We start from the raw sequence: 20143 nt of genomic DNA on the forward strand, positions 1-20143 counted from the left end.
TTGGCCTAGAGGAAGCATTTTTTCGAATGCCATAGAACCAAACTAGGGAAAGCAAGGCTTTGTACAAGCGAAAATTGTTGCTCAGAGAAAACATATTGTTTTCCTTAAGGAGCCAAGTCATCTCTTTTAATTGTTGACGTAGACTATGGCAGACATTTGTGATGCGCTTGTTCCATGTGAGGCCGCTATCAAGATGGACTCCAGAGGCGTTAGTTCTATAGCAAAGCCCAATGCTATATGAATTATATATGGAACTATTTCAAACAAATTCGATTTAAATAGGATGCGAACAAAGTTTAAACCCTCTCAAAAAACTTTCTTCCTCGCTTGTTCTCTCTCCATTTCTTTCTACGCTTCTAAAAACTATTTAACTATTTTATTTAACTTTTTGCTTTTATAGCTTTATATAAATTTCAAAGCATTATGAACTATCTTATACTAATTCGACTCGATGAAGGTGTTAAAGAAAATCATCAAATCATCTTAATCAACTCTCTTCCTCCCTCGATCTCTCTCCATTTAAATTTACTCTTCTAAAAACTATAAAACGTTCTGTTTTGATAGCTATTTATTCTCAATGCAATATGAACTTTATATGGAACTATCTTAAGCTAATTAGAATCGAATTAAAACTAATTAAGACCATCTTTAACAACACCCTTTCGCGTTCCTTTTCTCTCCATAAGATTCTATTTCTAAAAATAGCATGAAACGTTCTGCTTTTATATCTATATGTAAAGTTCGCTGCAATATGACCTAGATATGGAACTATATTAAACCAATTCGGTTTTAAATAAGGTAGACAAAAATGCTTCAAACCTTGTTTAAGACTAGTTTTATCTTAAACAACTCTCTCCCTCGCTCCTTCTCTCTCCAATTTTTCTCTAAATACTATAAAACTTTCTGTTTTTATAGCTGTAATCTCTAAAAGCGACACAGAGCTGCTTGCTATGCAACTGCTGAATATCCCAATATTTAACAAGTGCGCGCACAAAAGTATGTTTGCTATGGCTAAGAAATCTGCTTGATCCCATATTTTGTATTACTTTTAATTGTATGCCATAACAAAGAGGAAGAAGGAAGCGAAAAAGAAGAAGAAGAAGACCTCATGGAATGCAATCTGCAACAAGTGTGGCAACTATGGCAACAGCAACATACTGTCCATCGATAGGTTGCATTCGAGCGTTGGACACACGCGCACACACACACGCGCACACACACACGCGCACAGACACGCGCACACACGCACCGCATACACACGACTAAATCCATATTTTATGATGCAAACATTGGCAGAGTTCTGCTCCAATTGACAAAGGGTGGACCTAAGCTTTGGTGTACGTAAAATACGCGACTTAAAAATACCCCGTAAAAGTCTTCTTTAATTGTGTAGGCGTCACTGTTGGTATTTAAATAAACGAGCAATTTGGGACTCGAATAACCAAAAACCAGACCATAAAAGAACTCCAATTCGCAACTAGTTCCAATACTAAATACTGTTAATGAACTACTGCTCAACTACATACTTCAATGAATTGAACTAGAACTAGTTCAGGGACTAGTTTCTAAAGTCCCAAACTAAACATATTACTGCTGAACTACTTCAGTGAATTGAACTAGAACTAGTTTGGAAAACTGAACCAGCAAATACCCTGTACTTCGGCTTATTTTACCCGAAAATTCCCCTTAAATAATACCCTATAAGTCACCTTACTTAACCCAAAATTCCCCCAAAATGATAGTAAATATCCTGTACTACACCTTATTTCTGAAATTTCCCCTGAAATATTAGTAAATACCCTGTACCCTAAAATAATAGCAAATACTCTGTACTTTACCTCGATTAACCCAAAAATTAACCTAAAATATAAGCAAATACCCAATATTTCACATCATTTAAATCATACTATTTTTGATCTAATAAATTAAACATTTACAAAAAAAACCTTATTTAAACCAAAATATTCCCTAAAATAATAGAAAATAGCCCGTACTTCAGCTTATTTTACTCAAAATTCTTCTGCATCCTTTTTCCTTAAAATTTCCCCTAAAATAATAGCGAATACCCTGTACTTAATCCTAAAATTCTTCTAATAATAGAAAATACCCTGTACTTCACCTTTATTTCCCCAAAATTTCCCTTAAAATAATAGCGAATACCCTGTAATTCACCTTAATTAAACCTAAAATTGCCTCAGATAATAGTCTTTGACAAAATATATACATATTTATAATAAGAGTAAGAAGAGTTTTGCCTAAAGCATAAACGATATAAATTAAAGCATTATCCTGTACGTGATTTTTTTTTATGATGTCTTGGTCCGATAAAATGCGCATAAAGAACGACGAATATTAGACGTAAATTCATTTTGAAATACCTAAAAAATTAAATAGGTGCTATTATATATAAAGGTTATTGCTTATTTTCTGCGAGGGTTTGGTTTAAGCCATTTCGATTTAGATTTAATGAAATCGTCTCGGCCTTGAATTATATAGAAATAAATATGTTAACTAGACGGACGAGAGTTATATTCGCTGCTCAATTACATGAGGTCTATAAGTAATGCTCAATTCTCCTTTTGCGAAGAAAATACCACTCAGTATTTTTCCAGAATTTAAAATTAAACGATTTTTTAAATCAAATAAAATAAGTTTTTATTTAAAATAATCAATATATTTTAATTTATATATTACATATTATTATTAATATTAAATAAACATAATTATTATTAAATATTTATATAATGTATATTAGCTTAAACTTATAGACATTTCGTGATCACTTTATAGGGACTAACTGGGAGTTGGTTTAGTTGTATGCGATTCAGTCAAAATTATTTGATTATTATAGAAAATGTTTAATTGATCACAAAATATAAAAATAATTATAAAAAAATCTGTTTACGGATATTCCCAAAACTTCAATGTCGAAGCAGAAGTAAAACCTTAACAAGAATTGCATTGAGTCTGAAAATCTCTACAATAATATGTAAAATTAAAATAAAAATCTATTTACGAATACTCCGAAAACTGAGATGCCGACTCCAGAGGTAAAACCCTGACAAATATTGCTTAAAGTCTAAAATTCTCTTAACTTGTGGCAAATTTATGAGAGTTTAAAGAAAACTTCACAGGTTTTTTTCCCGAATAGCCTGTTGCTCAGTTCTTTAAATGGACTAGATACACCCACGATTGTTGGTTGTGCCTGCAGGGTATAGGCCAGAAGCTAGTTGAAGCCCACGCTTGTTACCAATGCTTGGCCACGCCCACGCATGCAGAGAAGCACCCACCCCCACAGACACACACATAACACACGCATACATAGACTAAATAGTTTATGTTGTTTACCAGGCGACTTGCAGCAGTTGCTGCTGTTGTTGTTGTTGTTGTTGTTGTTGTTGCTGCTGCTGCTGCTGTCCTGCACTTTGGCATTAAGCAAAGCGCCTGAGCCCTGGACAGGCACGAGCGAAAGGATGCCAATGCCAAGCGGCGGGGATTGAAGTGGAAAACACGTAACCATCGCCATCGAGCGGCATTCATGTGTATATGCGACTTAAGAGCGCAGGAGAAGAGGGGGAGATAGGCAGACCCACGGACATGTCCTGCTATTTGACTGCCCCGGTTACCATTGTTATCCAGCAGTCTCCCACGCGCTTACTACCCACATCGCAAATCTAATATAAAAGAAGAAGAAGAAAAGTATGCTGCATTTTTTTGTGCCTTTACCATTTTACTGTGTTTTTTTTTTTGTTTTTTGAGTGTTGCACATTTGATAAGAGCAGCTGGGGGAGCGTTAATGCAGTGCTCTGACACAGTCAACGATTGAAAAAACTCGCAATTCTTCTAGCAAAAGCATTAAAATTTTTATCAAATAAAAGTCTATGTAAAATAAATACCTATATCCTTTTGATTTCCCGTTTAATATTTTTCCCAACACATTTTCGTTTAATTTTCCTTAACATATTATAATCATCTTAAATCATCTTAAATTTATCTTCATTCAAAATAACGATAAATGTAATTAACATGCCAACATGCCTGTTATTGTTAACAGCCCCAGTGCTGTGTCTGCTGTTCAACTGTTGCTTAACAGCGTGCTGTTAAACAATCTGAGGGAACTGTTAAATGCGAATGCATGAAAATGCAACGAGTTGAGAGCTGCCCAAGCGCACTTTTTGTTGTTGTTGCGCGTGGGTGAACGAGAGCGTAAATGTAAGAGAAACGTTCATTGAAGAGCAAAGCAAAATTCATGCGCTCTTAGCTGCCTATGTAGTGTGTGAACTGACAATCAGTCGGTTTATCGATAATGTGCTTATCGGTTAGTAAATTTACGTAAACAAAAATTATTTTAATATATTTGTTATTTTATGTGAAGCCTATAACTTAATTTGAATATGAGCAACATATATTACTTTTCTTTAATTTGAATGTATGCTTTAATTATTTAACTTTAGATTGATTAACAATGTTAATAAAAAAGTTATAATAACATAACATATACCATGACAAGTTAAATGTTAAAATACATATGTTTTAGCTACACATGCAACATGTTCGACAGACTTTGCCCACTGTGCGCGATTTTGCCAGTCACAAACAACAAATCCAACGCATTGAGCAAAGCGCGCACATATACAAGCAAAAAATACATACACACGTATATTTATGTACATTGAAAACGACGCTCCGGCGCGCTCATTACAGCGCTGAGTGGGAGAGTGGGAGCGAGAGCGAGCACATTTCACTTGCGCGCTCTGGTTACGCTCTCAGCAACAGCAGGCAACAGCACACTTGCGTTGCGAGCGTGCGTTTGTGTGCTTGTTCTATTCGTTTGACTGTGCGAGGTGCGCACGCTTGTAAGAGAGCGTTCGTTTACACGAACACATGCCGGACTGCTCACACACTATGTGGCAAATGTGGTTTCTTACTGCTGAGCACGCCGCTCATTTTCTCAGTACGAATTGAGACACTGTGGCGCACGGTTGAAAACCTTTCAGTAGCAGCAGAAAAGCGCACCCGAAACCAAATCCAACTAAATAGCAACAACGAGAGACGGCAATTTGTGTATTGTTATAGTTGTATTGTGCAATAACGCAGTAGAAAATACTAACGTGCGTGTGTTTGTGCATTTTGCATATAGCCATCAATTTAAATTAAAAACGTTTTTTGGGCTCAATTAAATACTTCCGCGCGTCGTCGTTGTCGTCGCCGCGCCAGTTTTTCCATTGCGTACGCTGTATTCGCTCTCTCGCCCCGCCGCATTGACGTCTACGTCACATATACACACACACACTCGCACACAAACAGACCAGACACACACATACATATACACATAACAAACTCTCAAACTCGATTGTTGCTGCTCTCGTTCTCGCAACACTCTCGCTGCTTTTTAGTGCCAACTATCTCTGTCATTTGTGTCACTGCCTTTGCTCAGTTTCTGTCTCTGTCTCTGTCTGGCCGCCACATTCGTTTTGTTTGTGTTGTATTAAAAAAGGGCCGCTGAGAAGTAAGCAGCAAGCGGACAGACGCACGCGATAGCAGTAACAAAACAACAGAAAATAATCGTTTTAATGCGAATTTAGACAACAAAAAATAAAATAATAAAAACAATTTTCGTATTAATTCTAATTGAAGTGCAGCAGCAATACAATTTGGAGTAAAAAAATAAAGAAAACAAGCCAAAAACAAGGTAAGCAGAAAAGCCGACGCCTAACGGGTGAAAGTGTTATTTTACCGTTTCATTGTGCTGTGCCTGCACTTGCATTACATTGCATTGTATACATATTCATTTGTGTTCATTATCGTGTATATATACACGTGTAATTGCGTGTGTGTGAAGTGTGCTTTGTGCGTTTGCAAAAAGTATTGCAAATTTGTAGCTTTCTTAGCGCGTCGTTTGCTTTGCTGTTTTGCTTCGCACCAGTAGCAGCAGCAGCAACAACAAAACGTAACCGGTAGGTGCTGCTTTGCCACCCACGAAATAGCCAAACAAAAAGGGCAGCATAAAAAAAAAACGGACAAGGTACTTTTACTCTTGCGACTGCCTGCCTGTTCGCCACGTCCTCTCTAGGTTTACGCTCTGGCCACCGTTTACTCCCTCTCGCTCTAGCTCTCGCTCTTACTGTTTTCCTCTCTCATTGCAACCCCTATCAAAACGTGTGCAGCTGCTGCTGCCGCTGCCGCAGCTTTTGCTGCCTAGCGGCTACCTGTGCGACGTGCTTGTATGTTGGGCTCTCTTTTGCTGCTAACGTCGCTGCCGGCGTTGACGCTTCGTGTGTGTGCCCGCCGCTCGCTCGTGTGTTGGCTGCTGCCGCTGCCGCTGCTGCTGCACACGACAAAAGAGCCGACGTTGACGTTTCAACGCTCTCACAGGTTTTCATTTCTTATTTGACCGTCATTCGCCAGCGCGGCGCCGAAGTGTACAACAGCAGAAGTCTTCAATATAACGGATGAAAATTACTTACACACAACAACTCCCAACAACAAAAATAAAGAATTAAACAAAAAAATAAAAAATATCTATATAAAAAAAGCAGTTACATTTCGCATACGCCATATGTATGTGTGCGTGTGTGCGAGAGCAAATTCAGTTGTCAATTGCCAAAGCCAAATGTAAGTAGGCGCCGTCTAGCGAACTGTCAATTGCAAATGCTCAGAGCCCATTGACAGTTTAAAATTCACAGAGTGCAGGTTTTTCTTTCGCAACGACTCAACCAAAAAAAAACTTAAAAAAAAACTTTAAAAAAACAATATGTGCATATAGTTTAAAATTTTATAATTATGTGCTGAGCAGCTAACAAAAATAAAAAATAAACAAATTCTAGCCGTATTATTGAGTGTGAACCAACAAATTGAGAAATTCAACAGTTTCAACTAAATTTGCAAGCAGACAATTTGTGTGCCCTTTTGTTGTCGTTGTTATTCGCCGCCATTTTCAAGAGCGGTATGCAACAAAATAAAATCAAATAAAATTAAAAAATTAACAAAAATGAAATAAAAAGCAATCAGGCTAAATAAAATACAGTGTGAAAAGCGCACGGACTGCGTGCGTGTGTGCTTGTTGTCTTGTGCTTAAAAAGTTCATTCGCTTTTCCAGCGCGCGCCGCGCGGCTTTTTGTTTCATTAATGAAAAATCAACCCCCGGCATTTTGGGCCAACGCGCGCCCCCACAAACAAAGCAGAAATCAACAGCAGCGGCAACGGCAAGCGGCAAACGCTCGTTCTTCATTCTACAGCTTTTCTATTTTCCCACTTTTCCCCTTAAGGGTTGCAGCAACTGGCTGGCAACGCAGCCAAAGAAACAACTTTTTCAAGTTTACTTGTACGCGATTTTCCGCTGTTAAAGGTTGTCCGCTGGCCGTGTTTCATTTTCATTTCGTTTCCATTTCGCTTTTCCGCCGCACATTCGCCGTTGCTTTTGGCTTTTGCTTTTGCTTCTAGCCTGTCACTTGTCAGTCCGTCCGTTCGCCTTGTTACCGTTATCCTTCGAATTCATTTTGACATTTTCGGCCATATTTCTTTTTTTTTTCTTGCTTCTTCTTTTCTATAAACGTTGCTGTTTTGCCGGCGCTTTTTGGCTGCTGCTGCTGCTGCTTCTTCATGTCGACAGCTTCACGAGGGTTGTTTCTGCAATTGAAGTCTGTGTTGTGTGCGTGCTTTGTATTTTTGTCTGGTTTATGCCTCTGATTTATGCGCTCGGCTCTCCAATTAGAAAGAATTTCCCATTGTTGCAGCATATCATAATTTGCCAAAAAAAAAAAAGAATACAAAAAAGGCTATAAGAATAAATATATATAAGTATAAATCAGACTATATTTTATTTATTATAAAAAGCTTCCAATTGCGTTTGTAAAATTGTTTAAAACAAGCTGAAATAGCCTGTGTGCTTTGATTTCTGTTCACTTGCAGTGAAAACTCTCTTGACTTTCACATAAAATATATGCACATATTTTTATGTATTTATATTGGCATGTAAACGTTACGCCTAAATATATATGAAAACTTATTTTTTATATCAAAGAGATCTCAAATTGAAAGTTTCACATTTTCTTGCCTTCATTTTGTTTCCAAGCCCAATTTTGGCTTATTAAATAAAATATCAACTAATTTATTTTTTGTCCAATTGCTTGATCTAGCATTGCGTTTTTTCCACTTATATTCCATATGTTTTCAACTACTTTATTTATGTTACATAACTAGCTGCATTTTCCATATCTTTCTGGCATATTTTTATTGTTTTAGTGATAAGCAAAAATTTGCCTATTGAAAGCCAATCGATATGATTGATATGATTGTTGATAATTTAGTGTCTAATTGAGCCCACTTTTGTGATAAAAGGAAATAAGATAAAGTAGCCTATATATCACAAATTAGTTCAATTATGTATTGCCATGCCATGTCTTATAAGCAACTTATCCCATAGAATTTGCATGCTTCAAAAAGTAATGTGAAACTTTATATAACATTTTATATAAGAGTTTATTTTAAACATGCAAATTCTGATAAGATTTTAAGAGTCTTTCTTTGTTGTATCAAAATATTCCAATTTCAAGTGATTTTTTATTTAAGTAAATTCCAGAAATTGAAATTACCATTTTTTTTTTATAAATATAAGACTTTAAACTAATAATTTTAATACGCCAAGTTTTCTGATTTGACGAGCGTGCACTGTACAAAATTCTGCTTGCATTTCATTTGGCATTGAATAAATATTTACTGCATACTTAAATTAATTTCCGTTTGCATTAGAAAGTTTTTCCCGCCACGATCACCGCAATTTGCATAGAGAATTTTCACTCAATTATTGTATGTTGATTATTTTCTTTTATTTTTAATTCACCTGTTTTACTAACCTCTTTTCTCTTTCCTCCCATTTACAGCTGATTCTACAAACATAACAACAACAAAAAAGCAAGCGATAAATAAAAAATTTCGTTCAACACGCAAATTGAAAGTGCAATAGAAAAGAAAGAGAAGATAACGTCAAATGCGGTTGAAAGTTCAAGTTGAAGCAAGTGTTGAAAAGGAAAAATAAATCAAACATTAAGATAAATAAATCTCTAAGAAATATTCACAACTCTTCTTCGTCTAAGAAGAGCTTGAAAATCGTGCGCGTTTAAATCAACATTTTAGCAATCATTTTTGTCAACCCTCTCTCCAAAATTTTTGTGGAGTCTTTCGTGTCCGGTGCATTCTGTGTTACGTTCTCCGTTATCAAGTGAGTGCCACACACCAAAAACAAAAGAAAAACCACACACTCGATCACACACTCACACACCCAACACACACTCAGACACACACAAAACCCAAAAACACAACAGCAACTGCGCCTAGTGCAAGGATCATTCCGTGTCCAATAACTAAAGTCTGCAGTTTATACTAAAAAAAAAGGCTACGGCCCAAAGTAAACGTCAAGATTCTATCGAAAAAAAGTCTATTCAGCACGACGGAGGCTTCGCTTAACTTCAACACGGCGACCACAATGCCCTATAACGGTGCTAGCAACGGTAGTGGTGGTGTAGGTGGAGCAGTCGCAGGAAGCAGTGTTACTGGTGGCGGGGCCACCATAGTCGTCAGCGAGGGACCCCAGAATAAAAAGATACGTACCGGTGTTCAGCCCGGAGATAACGACGTCACCATGCATGCTCGGGTGAGTACGATATTAAGCTACCATTAATCGATAAATATCGATTTTTGAAAGGAAAAGGCTCTAAGACATAATTATCATTATCATACATCATAACAACAAACTAGATTGCTTTCGAGAAGTTTGGTCGAAAGACAAGTTATCGATTATTCGTATTCAAGTATATGTTATCGACAAAGCCAGTTGAAATTATGTTTAAATCAGAAGCGTCTGACTAGTCCGATATTTTTATTAAATTTATATCAAACTAGATTCTCCGATCAAATAAAATATGGTTATATAAACTTTATTAGACTTCCTTCAATCACAACATGTTTTGTCGATTTGTTAATGTTATACAAGGTAGATAAATTTGAACCGAACTACCTTTTTCGCTCGACATAATACTGCGATAAATATATTTACTATCGACAAATTAAATACATATGTTTTTTTTTTAATATAAATTAGACAAATTTTTCGATCAACATTATGTTGTGATCAATTGATTGATAATCAATAAACTAAATGGATATTAGTATTTCTTATTAAGTTTGAATCAGACTACATCCCTCATCATTTTTTTATTGTTATCGATAAGCTAAATCGATATCATAATTTTAGCTAAATTTAAAAAAATAAATTGCATAAATTGACTACTTTCTCGATCTTTTAAATCAGAATACTCTCTTCGCTTATATGATTTGCTTCGATGAATTGATTTGTTATCGAAATATCCAAAAAAAATTATACTACTTTTTCGATCACAATGCTTTCGATAAATTAAATCGATGAAATGTATATTTATATATATTTTATGTATATTTTAAACGGACGATCAACATTAGGCTTCGATAAAATTCTTTATTATCGTTTAATTAATAGCATATATATGTGAATATTTCGTATATTTCCCTATTTTATTAAAACATTATTGAGTTGTCTTCAAATGCTATCAAACACAATATATATTTCCCATAGACTCAATCAACCCCAATCTCTAATAATAATAATTACCTGCGAGAATGCTCAACATACTCGTGCATTGGCTCCACTTTAGCCACCCCTATCAGCGGGCGATTGCAAGGCGCAGGCACACATTCCTATCGCATCTATTGGTTTAGTTGGTCTATTCAATCACTTTTTTGGGGGCGAACTCTGAAGGCTCGCTCACCCCAAAAGTTCAGCCCAGTACCCGCACCCTTCTGCCGATAGGCTACAGGGGATGGCCAGAACCACAGAGCCAGAATATTCGTGATAAAGTTTTCGACCGTGGTTGTTGTTGTTGTTGTTTTTGTTTTTTGGGGGTTGAAGTGCAGTTTGCAAGAGGCTCTTAAGGTTATCAGGCAGCGAGTAGTACTTTCCGTACTTGCGACTGTCATATGAATTACATTTCATGCAGTCCGCGCAAAGGGTGGACGCCATTTGATTTACATTTCTAACGGTTGCCAAGGACGTTGCAACTGTTATACGTTGTGATAAGTATGTGTTTTCTTTTTTCACGTTCAAAAAATGGATAGCACTTTTTTTGTGGCCATTAGAAATTGGAAACAGGGGAAGAGTTATGATTTTTTGCTTTGTGAAAGGAAAAGAAACGGTTAGGCATAATCTCAAAATATATTATTTTATTATTTTCAGGAAATGCGCGTTACGTATTAATTTATGATAAAGCTAGTAAAAAAATTGGAAAGAATATATTTTCCAGACTCAATTATTTCTTTTGAGACGGTTTGCGTATATTTTAAGGCATAATGAAACCTAAGATAGAAGATAATAAACAGAAAGTTATAATATATGATATAAAATAATATGCTCTAAAGTTCGACTAAATTATAATGAAAATATGCGTAACGTAGCGTGTTACGTAACAATTCATATGAAAGATTGTAAAAATATGATTACAGAAGATGTTTTAACGCCTCAGAGATTAATTTCAAGACGGTTAACGTCCATTTTGAGTCCAAGTGTAAGTTCGGAAACAAAATAAGTATAAAGTTAAAATACATCATTTAATATTAATATGCTTTGAGGTACGAACTACATTTTTCTAAATTATTAAAAAAATGCGCAGGACGTAACGTGTACGTAATAATTTATATAAAAGCTTGTGAAACAGATTATTAAAGAAGTTATTTAAGCAATACAATTGTTTTGAGACGCATATTTTCAGATCATATATTTATATATATAAATATTTGCATTACGAAACACGAACAACTAGATGGTAACTGAAATTCAAATTTTAAAGTCAGAGAAGTTTTAATAAATGTATCGAAATAATTTTCTTAAAAGTAAACCCAAGTTTTTAAACTGGAAAAAAATAAAAGCGGTTTAAGAAAAGCGCAGACATATTTTCTATTTCCTAAGCTAATCTAAACCAAATCTATTAAAAATTGATTCATTCAGATCATAAGAAAATCGCAGCGATAGTTCCATTTCATAACACTTAAAATTTCAATTTGAAGCACTGGCTCGAGAAAAGTGTTGTAATATATTTGCTATTAAAAGTTTTTTACAAGCGCACACTTGTCTAATTTTAAAATATTAAAATAAATTTTTTGTCAATATCTCCGAATCTCAAGTCTTGTATCATTTGGCCCGCCAAAGCAGCTACCGAGTTCTACAGCACTTAGCCTAGCATGCACTTGCAGCGCATTTTCTCTTCGCAGCTATTAAAAAAAAATATATTTTTTGCTGATCCGCCATTTTGTAGGACCTCTTCGGGTCTGTTTAAGCCCTGTAAAACGTTTAACCCGCTGCAAGTGCAGTTAAGCGTGTTGAACTTTTGCATGCGTATATATTTTTTTTAGCGCATCCGTCGCAGGCCAAGTGCACTTAATCACCAGCAGGATGCAGGCAGAGAGAGGGAAAGAGATAGAGAAAGTAAGAGAGAGCCTCTCTAGGGGCTAGGGCAGTACGGCAGGTGTCCCATGTTAGCACGTTTTGGGCGACAGACACGCTGCTTTTCCAAGGCACGTACGCAGCTCGCAGCGCCCGCAGCAAAAGGAAAAGCTTAAACGATGCCAAGTGGCAAGCGGCGTTGCCCTGGCCTGCGCCTGAACCTCACAACTAAAGCTTGGCTAAAGCAAAGGGCCAAAGAGCAACATGGCCAAAACTCTTGAAATGACGAGAAGATGCTGCTTCATGTGCTAATTGCGCTGTCAAGTCAAGTGTGTGTATGTGCGCGTGTGTGTGTGTGTGCGTTGAGCACAGGCGGAAGCAACAGCTCAAATGCCAAATGAGATGCACACATATACACACACACACACGCACACACACCCCATTGGCCTCGTGAAGAGCAAATTTGTTGCATACTTTGCGCGGCCGCCACAACAACATTTATCTCTCAGTATGTTTAAGAATTTCCCCACAGCAACAACAAGCGCAACCGCGGTGGAAAATATCGTCATATTCATGCCAAAACATTTCGCATCAAATTTCAGCCCAATGTGCCGCGGCCCATTGAACATTTTCTCATTTGGCTTCCACTTCTATTCTATCGCTTTTTTTTTTTGCCTTTTATTTCTATTATTTTTGTGGCTTTTGCATATACGGGCGGAAAAAAACACACACGAAAACAAACAACAACATTTTTATCGGCATGCCGAGATAAGGCGCCGGCGAAAAGCAGACAACACTCTACAACAACAACAATAACAACATAGAGAACAACATGGAGAACAACAACAATATCGAAACAATATTTTGCTCTAACAAGCGCCACTGGCAATGGCCAAAATCGATTTTTCCAAACCTCAACATGTGGCTCGGCCGGCTCTTGCCATTTGGCTCTCTGTTTCGGTGTCTATTGCTGACTGAGCTGTGGCCTCCGGTCTCTGGTTTTTGGGGTCTAAAGGGGCGGGTGGGTATGTCTGAATGAAAGGCGCCGCAATAGCAACAAATGCGACGACAGGCGCTATTTTTGAGGGATTTTTAAAAGTTTTGGCAGAGGCAGTAAAGGTCATGCTACGTTTTTCTAAAGAATATGGCTCAAGTTCTGAAGCTAGCTAAGTATCGATCAATGTATCGAAATGTCGTTAGGGTAGCATTTTCTTAAAAGTCCAGAGCTTAGCAAAAACTGCAAAAAATAGGCGCTATTCAGAAGAACGCAGAGATATCTATTTGTAAGCTTACCTTAAGTGATTCTTTTGGTTAAGACAATGTCAGCGATAGTTGCAATTTAAAACACTTATAATTTCAATATACAACACTGTCTCGAAAAAAGTTTTATAAAATATTTGACTTTTTTTATTGCAAGCGCACTTATCTAATTTTAAGCTTATCTAAAGAGTATGCATTAATACTGTATTCATTAGACACGGCTAGCAATAGTTGCATTTTACAACAACTGAAATTTCATTTTGAAACACTGGCTCGAGAAAAGTATTGTAAACTAGTAGCTGTTTATTTAACATATGCTGGATTTGCAGCACGAAAAGAGTCACAGTGCAACACTAAAAGTATGTATTTAACAACATTTAATTGAATGATTTGCAGCACTAATAAAGGCACTGTCCAGCACTTAAATCGTATATTTTACAACACTGTAGCAAGGCGTTTAGTAAATCGAAAGAAGCTTTAAGAAGTGTAAGCACTTTAAAGATTAAAGGACATGCATTAGGCAATTATTATTATGAAATTCATATAGAAAAGTTTGTGCTCTCTTATTTAAATGAATCCTCTGCCATTTCATGAGGTTGCACGGTGCGGCAGCTCGCTGTCAAAGCTACCAATTTTTGACCGAAGCTTGCAATTTGCTGTTATGCAGATCCGCAGTTGCGCCCCACACGGAACAGCCAATTCCAGTGCACAGCCACCCGGTGCCACGCCCCGCCCCGCCCCGTAAATGCATAACACAAGCAGCAGTGGCAGCATCAGCAGCAGAAGGCGACGCCGTTGCGTCTGGCTGCGTGACGCACGCGGCGTCAGTGGCATCAACAGCCATGGCAAATAAATTTTGCATGCTCCCCAGCGCCACAGCGGCAGAGTAGACTGCAAATACACACCAAAACCCGCCCCCCTCATCAGTATGCCCCTCCAGTTGTAGAGTTGCCCCCGCCAGACAGTTAAAAATAGATTGCATATTCGTCTGACCGATGTGAAGAGGCAGCATTAGCATTGGGATCTGTGCCTGAGCTTAGTCAGCAACAGGAACTTTGCATTGTGCATGCCGCTTCTCTTCAGCATCCTTTGCCACACTCCCAACCCAACACCACTCCAGCTCCCACTGCCGCTCTTACTCCACTCGCCTGGATCCACCCCCTCCTAATGAAGTAATCATGTGCGAGCGGGTTTTTCGGTGGTGCGTTTCGAGGCCATTTGCCGCCGGCAAAGGCAACGGCGGCGGCGGCTGCTGAAATGCCACCCCGTTTGCACACAATTTTCACAATTTTCCCCATTTGGCTGCAAGCATTTGCAGCTTACCTGGTCTGCACCACAAAACCGCCAAGCGCCGCCGCCCAACTACCCACCGAAATGCCGCAAGGTCTTTTGCAAATTATGTGCGTCCAAGGCCCCGGGAACAGTTGCCAGAAATGCATCCGTCATTGGACTCTACTCTATATGCTGGTGTTCCCCTTGTGTCTCCTCCCCACTCCCCATTTTTCCACTCATTTTTTTCTTTTTAATTAAATGCATCGCCCGGACAACGTCCGGAACTCTTTTGCATTTTTGACCATCATTCGATATGGGGGTGGTCTTTATTGCGCGAGGGTTGCTCCATAAATATTTATTCAAATTAATTGATATTGAATTAAAGGTGTTTTTCTTTCAAGATTATTTTACTATTTGGAAATGCGTTTAGTGCTTTGAGAAACTTTTTTATATATTCAACTTGGAAGGGTAACAGGATTAGATATGTGTATAAAAAGAAGTAATTAAAAAGCCGCAATATGTGATATCTAAGAACAAGAACAAGTAAATAAGTAGAAGATAAATCAATTAACTACTCTATATTCAAACAGTTAAATAATGACATAATTAACAAAAAATTTAATAACTTATCCAATTTATAAATTCAGAAGATTAAAACGGGGCTTAATTGAATTCTAAAAATTTTATCAGGCGCTTTCACAAATAGTTTTAAACATGATTAAAAAATGATTGAAACCAATTATAAATAAAGGTGTTTTTTATTTCCGAAATTTCAACAATCTGTTGGAAAACTGGAATATTTTTAAAAATTTATTAAGCTCTCAAAAACCTAATGGGAAAAATAAAAATTTTGAATTTTTTTTGCTTAACATTTTTTTATTCTTATTCAAATTCTCAACATTTTTCAATCGCTCTCCAAAAGTTTTTAAAGTTATTGTTACATATATTGTAAAAAAATTTAAGTTTTTAATTTCTATAACTGAAACTCCAATGTTCAATTACTTTTTTTTATTTAGACGTTTAATTGAACTTAAGAAATATTTCTAAAATCTCAAAAATATTTTCACGATTATATACATTTTTTTGGGACGAATAACTAAACTTTTTATTTATTGAAAAATGTTTGCTGCACTCTTAACTCTGAATATATTTTGACTAACAGAATATGCCTCTTACTTTTTGTTCTTGGCTTGCCACTCGCTTTTATTAACAATAATTGATTTTTATTGTCTCTTCGTTTCACAAAGTTTTAATTGCTAAAAGTTGTTCGAGTCGAGGGTTGTGCGTAAAAAGGGTGGATTTGTCTGTGTAAACACACACACACACACACACGTACTAACATATGTAGATTGCACCCTTTTTTGTTGCTTTTTGGCATTTGTAATTGAACTAATTGAAATTTGCAGCAGATGATGATGATTATTTAAGGCTAAGGCGTTCGTGTGTATCAGCTTAGTTATGAATGAATTGGCATAAAAGGAAAGACAACTCAGCAGATCTGATGGCCAAGAACTAAGCTGCGTCGGTGTAAGCCAAAAGTGCCGTATGTCAAAGCCAAAGTTGATACCAGTAAGCCAAGTTAGTATACGATTGTTGGCCGATTAGGGGGGCTGCTGCTGCTGGGGCAGAGGTAATAAAAGTGTTGGCCAGCTGAGCGTCATCAAATTGCATGCAATTTGTCTTTGATTGTAATAAAGCCCGTATCACATATCCACCCGTAGCTGTGGACGATGCAAAAAATCCCAATTGGAGTCTGTTATATTTGCGGTCAGTTCCGTTGCCAACAATATTTTAGTTGGAATTTTGAACGGGCAATTGTCGAAATGACTAACTGATTGCTGTTCTCTTTTGTATCGATGTCTGATTGCATTTTCCTCTTGTTGCTGTTATTATTGTTGCTGCTGCTGTTTTCTACAGTTGCTTTGGTCACACTTAAAGCGGCAGAGACCAGCAAATGAATTTCATGCCTGACTGGCATACAAAATTAGCAGCTGCTACTGCCGCAGCCTTCCATATTGGTCAACTGCAAAACAATTTAGACATTTCTTGTGTTCTACGCGCTGTCTACAAATTAATTTTCATTCATATTTCGGTCAGCACTTATCAGTAATTCATGAGCCCCGCCGGCTAGGAATAATATTATTATTTGACCTACAAAGAAAAAGTCGTAAAGTTGTTTGGCTTTTTTTTTTTTATTATTATTAGTGTTGTTGTTGCAGAAATTCTTGGCATATTTAAATAGTTTTATAAAGTTCTCGACTATCTTTTGTAGGCAACTGCAATTCCTTCAATATAAGAGCTAATGTTAAACAAATAATACTTATATTTATATACTACTTATAAAGGGAAGATCCTCTAAGTTTTATCTTCATATAATATATAAAAGATTAATTAACTAATTGAATTATACATATATTTTATTTTGTAATTTTATAATTTAAAAATAAATATATAAGAAGCATACATAGAAGCATAGTCTTATTTATTTATTACAAGATTTAAATTATATGTATTATATGATTTTTAAAATTATATAAATCTATATAATTTGGATCGTATAATTAATAAATAAGTAAATAATTTAATAAAATATAAATGATATACATATATAATTTATAATTAATAATAATAAAATTATAAAAAAAATAATAATAAATAAATAAATAATAAAAATTAAATAATTAATAATAATATTACAAAACAATAAATAATAATATTAAATAAAACAATAGTAATAAATTAAACAATATTAATAAATAAAGCAATAATAATAAATAAAAAATAATACATAAATAATAATAAATAAATAATAACAAATAAATAATAATAAATAAGTAATAATAAATAAATAATAATAAAAAAAAAATTAAATAAATAAAAATAATAATAATAAAAAAAATTCATAGCAAATAAATATTAATAAATTATATTGCTTGCAATGAAATGCATTTTTTTTAACTTCCTTGAAAAAGCAACATTAGTTTTGATTATACATTTTTTTTTTTCTAATTAAAAACAAAATTTTAATCAAAGGAAGTTTTACTTTAACAAAAAAACGTAAAATTTTAATATTATGTTTTATTCTCATTCTCATTTTCATTCTTAAAAAATGCCCGTGTTTATACGTTTCTCCGCCATTTTCAAATGTTGTTTCATCTCATCTCATTTAAAATAAAAATTGAATTTTTTTCGGCCCTTTCTTTCCGAGTCTAATGAGCTGTTAGTTGGCATTATCAATTGTAGCACCTTTTTATTCAATTTTCCAGACCCGAAAAAAATCTTTTAAATTAAAAGACAAAAGAGTTTTCAAATATGAAACAGCTACCCAAGGTTTTCCCCCCTTTTTCTTTTGTTTTTGTTTAGGTCGCATTGGGCGGACGGCGGTTTAAACTCCAATTACAACAAATTATGAATCGTGCCTCAAGTGCTAAGAGACGCGCAAGTGGTGAGGGGGGCACATTGAGGGGGGGGAGAGAGAGAGAGAGAGCAACTCTCTCCCCTTTAGCCTGCTGTCTATCTCTCTCTCCATTCTCTCGCTCGTTCTGTTGCTCAAACGTCGCGCGTTTTTTGTGTGCTTGCGACAAGTTTCAGCAAAAAGTTCAATTTATGTCGCGCTGTGTTATGCAGTCCTCTCTCCGCCCCCTTGTCAGTCCCACCTAACCCCACACGCTCCATCAACCCCGGTACCTCATCCTACACTCGCCGCTTTCTTTATGCTTTGTTCTTTTTTCTTACAGTTACTTTTTTGTATTTTCTTGTCATTTACTTACAAGGCACACTCAGATACAATATGTATCTATATACATTTGTGTGTATGTATATAGCGCAACGAGTCGTGTATTTGCCCGGATGTCATGCTGGGTCTCTCTTGAAGGTCGGAAGTGTAGTTTTTTAAGTACACGTTTATATAATTTGATATATGGCGCATTGTCGTTTGCCATCTCATGTGGCCATATATTGTTTTTGGTACCCCAGCAACTGTATCTGTATCTACAGATATGTGTATGTATCTGCATCTGCATCTGTCGCATACATATACATGTTTATATATACGAATGGAAAGTGTGCAAAAAGCTCGGTTAAGATGCTGGCGAATTGCTTGTGAAATGGAACAGTTGAACGAGGTCATCTACTTGCATTAATGAAGCAATATATTTTTGAGGAAAAACGTTCTGAAAGAGCGAAAGACTGTGTGTGGTGGTTGGGGGTTTCTGTCATATTGTGGTAAAAGTAGTTTGAAGAAGTGTTGAACTGCTGGAAGCTTAGCTCAGACTCAAATATATAGCTGTGAGTGTGCTTGAAGCCAGCGTGTGAGGTCAGAAGACAAACAAGTCAAGTTCAAATTAAATGCCTCTGCATAGCATCCTTTTGCATTTACGAGTACGCAACTGGACTCATGTGTAAGTTGCAATTGAATAATGAATGCTGTAGCTGAATAAAAAGCAAAGGTTATTCTATCATATTAATGTGGAGAGCCGCTTAAATAGAAGAGTACTGTTGCATATGAGCACAGTAATGTGGTATCTGATTACAGAACTGTAGTATTCGAGCACAGTAGTGTAGGAAGTGATCATTGTACTGTGGTATTTGAGCACAGCAGTGTGGTGTGTGATCATAGTAATGTGGGTGTGATCTATAAACTGTGATGTGTGAACATAGTAGTGTAGTGCATGATCATAGTATTGTGCATGATCATAGTGTGGTGCATGAGTATAGTACTGTGGTGTGTGATCGCAGTACTGTTGTAATGGAGCACAGTACTGTGGCTTATGCGTGATCACAGTTCTCCAAACATGTGAAACATGGTACACGCTTTTCACTGTGTATTCGTTTTTGTGCTACGTGAGTTAATAGTATGTATTCATAGTACTGTGAAATGGGTAATCATAGGACGTTTCAATTCTTTAATTGAGCTAGCTTTAATCATCATTGTTTATCTTCAGCCTAACTGATTCAAATACTGTGATCACAGCATTTATTTGCTTCTTTTTAACTTGCTGTCTGAATCAGGTCATTGTTTTTATGCCAACACAGTACTGTGAAATATGTGTCCCAGAGAGAAATTATTTGAAGAATGGCTTTATTTTTTATGTCATGTATATAATATATTGATATATAAGCTGTACAAGAAGTGTGATCTAT

General features: G+C 36.1%; 1 protein-coding gene across 15 annotated transcripts in view; it reads left to right on the forward strand.

Annotated features, from left to right (window-relative positions):
• Positions 1–4974: 4974 nt before the first annotated feature.
• The window catches only part of sm (smooth), a 148277-nt gene continuing 133108 nt past the window's right edge, over positions 4975–20143 (forward strand). For 10 of the 15 annotated variants that reach the window (XM_064680566.1, XM_064680569.1, XM_064680570.1 and 7 more), the window contains exon 1: positions 8883–9652. In XM_064680566.1, the coding sequence (XP_064536636.1) occupies positions 9485–9652 (168 nt within the window). In that variant the 5' untranslated portion in view covers positions 8883–9484. Of the gene's footprint in view, positions 5693–6794; positions 6947–8882; positions 9653–20143 lie in introns of those variants that run through there. The other 5 variants (XM_064680581.1, XM_064680582.1, XM_064680567.1 and 2 more) reach the window with 4 other exon arrangements.

The sequence above is a fragment of the Drosophila montana genome, unplaced genomic scaffold, assembly GCF_035044405.1.
Source record: "Drosophila montana isolate Dmon_TW-CO22-7 unplaced genomic scaffold, ASM3504440v1 contig_2127_1, whole genome shotgun sequence".
In the NCBI taxonomy this organism is placed as follows: Eukaryota; Metazoa; Arthropoda; class Insecta; order Diptera; family Drosophilidae; genus Drosophila; species Drosophila montana.